Genomic DNA, 7,326 nt, shown 5'->3' with positions numbered 1-7,326 from the left:
GAAGGTTGGGACTACTTAATTCCAGGGTCAACAAAGCAGCAACCTTCCCGTGCCACAGAGCTGCATCAGCATGGCCCACCTAGTGAACACCCCGCTCTCCAACTACCCCGCAGAACAGAAACCACACTGGACGGGACTCTGCGGGGCAGCATGTGCTGAACACAGGGCCTGCGCCAGAGCCAAATACTGCGACCCTAACAGCCACATGTGAGACCACCCTGCATGAGGACAACTCCTTCACAAAATCCAGTCTTGCCCTGTTTACATTCTGATCCTTCTATCATTCCTGTTCAGGCCACATAATGCAAACCAAACAGGACACACAAGATTAATTTTTTTCTGGCTACAAATTTATTCAACACAAAACATCTCCAACTTTACTGAGGTGGCTGACCACGTCCGCGACCAAATCCGCCTCTCTGCAAGAGAAAACAGACATCATCAGCATTAGCAGCACGCCGGGCAGCGGGCCTCATTACAACAGGACACGGCCCCCAACGTAAGGCTCAAGAGCTCAGGCCATAAATCCCAGCCCTGCCTCTTACTACGAGGACACGTTCACCTCCCAGGCTGGTTTCCACATCGGAAAAATGGGAATATGGATACCCACTCAAGAGTGTGTTTACGCACACACACGGGCGCACGTGCGCACTCCCAGCACAGGCCAAGACCTTGTGCCTGCCACACACACCTCCTTTCCACAAACGAGGCCGCAGACAACACCTGTCTGCTGTGAAGACCTGCCACAGGACAGTTGTTGCTGCCAACAGTGCTAGGCCTGCCCCCGTGCCAGGCACTTTACCTAGATTCATCTCACAAGTACCTGACATAGCTACTATCGTAACGTCTACTTTAAGGATGAGGAAACGGGCACGGAGGGTATGTGCCCAATATCACACCATCTGAAGATGAAGGACCAGACTCCAGCCATCTTGGTTCTAGAGCTTAATCTCTAGTTTGTAGTTCTTAACCCTAAGTCTTAGTTCATGAAATTAAGGGAGTCACAATTATCATGCTCATTAATGAAGAAACCACCACTATGCACATGTAGTATTGATTTGGGGGACTCATTTCAGTAATTTACGTAATTATAAAAGTTTGCATGCTGTATCTTAACGTAAAAACTCTTGGAATTCATTTTTTTTTGGGGGGGGGACTACTGCCAACAAGGGGTGGGACCCACCACACTGTATGGTATCCCTAAAATTTGCAGACCCCCAGGGCCATGGCCAGAACAATGACTGTCTATAGAGAGCCAACAGGGATACTCACAAACTGGAACTCAGTTGCTGACCCAGCCCCAGCCTCAGCTTTCTTGTCGGCACCAGCTGGAAGGAGAAACACCAATGCAGTCATCATATGTTATGATCTATTACACACCAAAGGAAGACAAGTCTCCAGCCCAATTCTGCAGGAAAAGCCCTGTCACCAAACGTACCCCATGAAGTACAAGTAAATTACACCCAGTGGTGGGAAACCCCCTGTGAACACTTCTGCCCCCTCCCTCTCCTGGGTCAGCTTTCCTTAAGTCATCCTTCCAAACTCACAGCCCAAACTATCACCTCTCCTCCAGGAAGGCTGCCCAGACCACAAGGCCTGGATTACGTGCCCCTCTATGGCCCAAGAAGACCCTCATTCCCATCGAGCGACTTACATGCTTCAGATCAGCATCTAGCTTACAGAGGAAGAGATAAAGGACACAAAGGCCCACAGGAGCGAAAAGCAACCTTGTCATGATCACAGTAAACAAGTAAGATGAAAGGTCCAGTGCTGCCCTGACCTGTATGGCAACCACTAGTCCAAACTGAGGAGTGTGCAAAATACATGTAAAATGTCAAGATTTCTGAGAATGCAAAACATCTCATTAATGTGTATAAAAATTACATGTTAGGGCGCCTGGGTGGCTCAGTCGTTAAGCGTCTGCCTTCGGCTCAGGTCATGATCCCAGGGTCCTGGGATCGAGTCCCACATCGGGCTCCCTGCTCAGCGGGAAGCCTGCTTCTCCCTCTCCCACTCCCCCTGCTTGTGTTCCTGTTCTTGCTGTCTCTGTCAAATAAATAAATAAAATCTTAAAAAAAAAATTACATTTGAAAATAACATTTTAAAAAATATACTGGATTTGGGGTGCCTGGCTGGCTCAGTTGGTAGAGTTTGCAACTCTTGATCTTGGGGTTGCAGGCCTGAGCCCCATGTTGGGTGTAGATCACTTAAAAATAAAATCTTAAAAAATAATAGTACAATAAACTCTACTGGATTTAAAAAATTATTGCTGTAAACTACTTCCACGTGCTTTAGGTGTGGCCAATAAGAAATGTTGTGGTTCACGGGGCGGGGGGGGGGGGGGCGGGTGGTGACAGCACCATCAGGGAGCGTAGTCTCGGTAAATCTTGTTCAATGGGGTCTCCCTTTGGCCCATTTCAGACCACATCCACTATTAGGGTCTTGTCCCCTCACTCCCCTGCGCCCCCAAAAGGCAAGCTACCCATGTCTCCAACCTTTGTTCAGGCTGCTTTCACCTGAAATGCTCATCCCCCCTCAACTCGGGGACCCCTCGGGCCCAGGCCCAACCTCACATCCTCTGGAGAATGACTCCCTGACGATTCCCCATGTGCTGTGACTTCTAATAAAAGCAAACCATTAACTTTCTCTGAACCGAGAGGCTGTTTATTGGAAAAATTCTTTCTTACAATCCAGTAACATACTCAGGTCAAGTGCTCGTTTCTATTTCACAGTTCAAGAATCAGGAACCATGACAAGAAGACAGGCTCGAGTGGAAGAAGTTGATGAAAATTCCCCTTAATACTTTGCCTTCCTATCATAATTAATTGCTTCTCAACAAAGACATGGACTCTCTGAAAAAATCCCAAGCCCTGGGACACCTGGGTGGCTCAGTCGGTTAAGCACCTGCCTTTGGCTCAGGTCATGATCCCAGGGGCCTGGGATGGAGCCCCACATCAGGCTCCTTGCTCAGCTGGGAGCCTGCTTCTCCCTCTGCCTGCCGCTCCCCCTGCTTGTGCTCTCTGACAAATAAGTAAAATCTTAAAAACAACAACAACAAAAAACCCAAGCCCTACCATGGCCCACAGAGCTATGAGACCTCCATCTTCTGACTCTCCTGCTGTCTTCTGGTTCAGAGAGCCACTGGCTGACTCCTTCCTTCAAGTGTTTGCTTAAATCGCTCTTAGGCAGCTTTCCCTGAAAACCCCACCGAAAATTGCACTGTGCATCCCCCTGCTTGAATTTTTCCCTGTAGCACCCCAGGCCACGGACATATTATATACTCAGTTTTGCTTACCAGTTTCCTACTACTAAAACGCAAGTTCAATGAGAAAGCTCGTCTGTTATACATATTACTGTCTCTCTAGCTCCTAAAGCAGTGCCTGGCAAGTCAGATACTCAATATATATTGACTGAACGAACAAACATCTGTTATTCCAAGTCAATGCAAACACCTGCTGTTTAAAAACAAGATCCTGAACTATTTTTTAAGAAAACAACAAAGATAATTTAAGTGGGCGCCCTCGAGGAGCTTGCAACACAGGAACAAAACCACAAAACTAAGAAGGGCATGTTGCTTTCTTAGAAATTTTCAATTTTGCCCTGGTTCAAGGTCTTCTGTGTCCCCAGTGAAGAGGGCTTTTCTCCTAATCCCATCCATCAAATCCATGTACAAGGCAAGAAACATAAAGGACTCCAGCTAAAGATGACCTGAAGACTGAGACCAAGAATCTTTCCTGTCACTTTGGCACTTTCAAGGGCTAAGCCCCAGAGATTCTCCCCCAACGCCCCTGAGAGAGATGACACATTACTCACGGGGCACAGCGCTTCGTCTGTAGGTGTCTCTGTCAGCTTCCCCTCGTGTGAGTCTTGCAGGTCGCTCTCCCTCCAGACCTATACAAATTAAACCACACTGTGAATGTAGGGCAATGTGGGAACTCTGTTCCCTTCGGGCCAAGAAAAGTGGGAATTGCTCTCCTATTCTCACTGGCAGCAACTTAGTTATGATGGCATAAAGGGGACAGAACTCTTGGACCCAGAGCTGTCAGCTAGAAATTTTGTCATCACTGACACTGGCTTCTTAAAAGTCTAGGAGAACACTCAATTAAAATGCTACCCATCTGCAAAAAGATTGCTTTTTTCTATTGTATTTCTCAACACAGATATTTTCCAATTACTCGGCAAATTAAGCAATCCAACCGTTTCTACAAACACCTGAATAGCCAAAATTTTGAACTTGACCCATCTCTGAAATGGAAAATCTCCTGTGCAAACAGGAAAGGAGGCACCATAAGCTGAAAGCCCCACCTCCAGCAGTCAGTGTATAAATACAGAGGCCAACAAGAGTCCTTTAGTTGCCCTGGGCTTCTCCACACACCTCACTAGGCTGTGGGATATATATATGAAAGCAGACTAAAAAGCTTTTAAAACATTCCCATAAACACTGGAAGTTTAATCTGGTATTCTACCTAGTTACCATGGAATTTTACTTCGAGTCTACATGATTAAATATAGACTGTACTTGATTTTGAACACAGGTTTGAACTCCATGGGTTCACGATTCCTTTTTCAATTAACTACTGTATAGTAGTAGAGCAAATATATTTACTTAAGATTTTCTTAATATTTTCTTCTTTATTGTAAAAATATCAATCAACCATTTGTTATCAGTAAGACTTCTGGTCAACAGGCTGTTAATAGTTTTCAAAAAATCCAAGTTACACATGGATTTTGGACTATGGGGGTAGGGATAGGGTTGGGGATGGGGACAATGAAGACACAGGCACCCTGACCCCTAAGCTGTTCCAGGGGCCAACTATATATTTTTTAAGTATGAGAAGTTAGATTGAACCTGTAGGGAATGGCTAAAATAAATGCTAGGTCCCATCTATGACAACCAAATCAGAATCTGTGAGGGTGCAGACAATGGAATCCCCCCTCCCCCGGCCAACGAGGGATTCCAAGATGCAGTGGAGAATCTCTGCTCTACAGATACATAATCCCACCCAGCAAGCCTCTCTCCAGAACCCGGACAGTCTAGCGATTGTCTGTTTTTAGGAATCTCTGCACCTCATCACCGAAGTCCACAAACTGCTCTTCCTACAAAGTTCCTGTGACAAGTTCTTTCAGAACCAAAGGAAAGAGAACCATAACCTTGACAAACTGCAACTGTGAGCCAGCCATGATCTTGAGCCAGAATGTAATTCACCATCCCCGCCCCCCGCACAAGCACATCCTTTCTCCCCTATTTGACTTTTGATTATTTTTGCTCCCATCGCCAAGAAACTCTAGAGTTAAACTCTCCATTTCTCTCACATGTGGTAAACAGCTTTGCTCTGTCCCGTAAAAGTTACTCAATGCTCAACCACATGTGCCTGGACGAAGATTATATTGTGTGTTTAATGGCATCTCCCAGGATGGCCCAAAGACCTGACCTGATTGTGGTTTCCATGACAACTCCCATGCGAGGGGACAAAGGTCCCAGGACTTGGCCCAGGTCCTGCATGCCAGAGCCCCCTCTAAAGCGGACACCAATGGTGTATTGTGAGACCTCTTCTGTCTGATCCTCCCTCCCCCCACTTTCACGGATACCCTTCCCCAAAGAAAGAGCAGCTTCAGTGCAGGACTTCATCTGGGCAACATACCTTTGGGCCGTGGTCGGCCAGTCTCAGGGCGGCTGCGGCGCAGAGTAGCAGGCACAATCTCGGGGGGCAGGTGGAGGTAATCACGGAGATACTGGATGCCCTCGTTGGTAAGGTACCAGTAGAAATGTCTCCAGGCAAACTGTTCCTTTACGTACCCTCGTGATTTGAGAGACTGGAAGACAGAACACGACTGTCAAGACGTAACCAGAGGCTCAAATCTAGAAACTCCGTGCAAAAGGCAGCTAAATTGCATAGACAAGTTTTCACGGTGTATCTACCTCAGCGCCCTTCAAGGCAGCAAGCAGCTCTGGCTGTCCTGACCTCTCCTTGGAATCTGCCTCGGACATTTAGTGGAAAATCCCTCCATCTGCACCCCACTCGAGCAGCCCCCAGGCTACCTGCATGGCTTTCATGACGTGAAGGTTGGGCACATTCTTGTCTGCCAGCTCAGGATGTTTGGGCATGTGGACATCCTTCTTGGCCACCATCACTCCCTCCTTGAAAAGGAGTTCATAAATGGCAATTCGGTTCTTCTTGGGCATCAACATCTGGAAGGAAGCGTATCATCAAGAGCATTTCTGAGCAATGGAGCCAGGGTCCAGCAACCAAGTTCAGGACCCCAGAACGACCCCCACGGAATCACTGTCCAATGGGCTGAAACCTCAAACCACATCGTAGAAAACATGCAGGGAGAACTTCAAACCCTGCAAAACTGAAAGCCGCCAGTTACCTTCCTTCATCCCGCAAAGGCGCTTGAGAAGAAAGTTGCCATGATGTTTAACCAAAACAGGAGCAGGGTTACTGTTCGCTCCAGACTTCGTTCTCACACCCACAGAAGTATAACGTGGGGGCGGGGGCCGCAAACCCTGTATTCCCGGAGCACGGGGGGGCATATCAGCAACGGTACCCTGCGCGGAACGGCGCGACATACTTTGAGGGACGCAGGGAGGGCCTGGGGGAGAGCCCTCCATTCTTGACAGGCCGCTGACCCCAAACCAAAGGGCCAAGGCCTTCGCACCCTCATCTCCCGCCACTCTTCCCCCAAACTAGAGCTCCAGGGCCAGGCAAGGAAACGGCCTGGGGTGAGGAATTCCGTATTAAACAAAAGCGAGCAAGCAGGGCGCAGTCTCCCTAACCTTGCCGAAAGAGTCACCGCGACACAAGGGCTTCAATCCTCCCCTCCTCGGCCTCTGCCAACGGGCCGCCAATCTTCTACCAGCGCCCCACTACTCCCCGAAGTGCGCCCCCGGCCCCTCACTACTCAGAGATGGGCGTGCGGGGAGCGGGAGAGTGGTTCCCCCGCCCCGACCCCGGGGAGGAGCGGCGACTACGACAGCTGGAGAGCCAGGATGGACGCCGATGCCACCCGGACCGAGGAGAAACTCACCTCGGCAGCTTCTATGTCCGGGGCCGGAGCTGGAAAGGAAGGGGCATGCGCGGCGCGCCGCGGCGTCTCTTCCGGGCTGGCGTGCTCCGCCCCCCCTCGAGGACCCGCGGACTGCCTGGGGTGGCCTCGGCGCTGCCTGAGAGGCGGCCGCGGCGGACCTTGACCTCTCTGGCTACACACGCACGTGGGAGCCGCCGCTGGAACCTGTGAGCCTGCGTGCTTGGTGGGAAAATGGTTACTCTTATGCTTGGACAGGCACTTTTGATACACGCTACTTCTTTATTTCCCAGCGATAAC

The 7,326-nt window shown here is 49.2% G+C and overlaps 1 protein-coding gene across 2 annotated transcripts; it reads right to left on the bottom strand.

Moving 5' to 3' along the window:
* Positions 1-328: 328 nt before the first annotated feature.
* On the bottom strand, positions 329-7,108 carry RPS10 (ribosomal protein S10). 2 transcript variants are annotated; one of them, XM_028120470.2, is made up of 6 exons: positions 7,030-7,108; positions 6,041-6,190; positions 5,643-5,814; positions 3,814-3,891; positions 1,273-1,328; positions 329-419 (listed from the first exon to the last, which is right to left on the bottom strand). In XM_028120470.2, exons 2-6 carry the CDS (start codon positions 6,188-6,190, stop codon positions 378-380), a joined length of 498 nt encoding a protein of 165 aa, XP_027976271.1. In that variant the 5' UTR covers positions 7,030-7,108; the 3' UTR covers positions 329-377. The 2 variants fall into 2 exon arrangements, with proteins under 2 accessions (XP_027976271.1, XP_027976272.1); XM_028120471.2 differs by lacking the exon at positions 7,030-7,108 and adding an exon at positions 6,373-6,523.
* Between the last annotated feature and the right edge of the window lie 218 nt (positions 7,109-7,326).

The sequence above is a fragment of the Eumetopias jubatus genome, unplaced genomic scaffold (assembly GCF_037043125.1).
Source record: "Eumetopias jubatus isolate StellerSeaLion01/CBP00866 unplaced genomic scaffold, mEumJub1_p1.0 scaffold_6, whole genome shotgun sequence".
NCBI lineage: Eukaryota > Metazoa > Chordata > Mammalia > Carnivora > Otariidae > Eumetopias > Eumetopias jubatus.
This window is presented reverse-complemented; position numbering and strand designations above follow the sequence as displayed.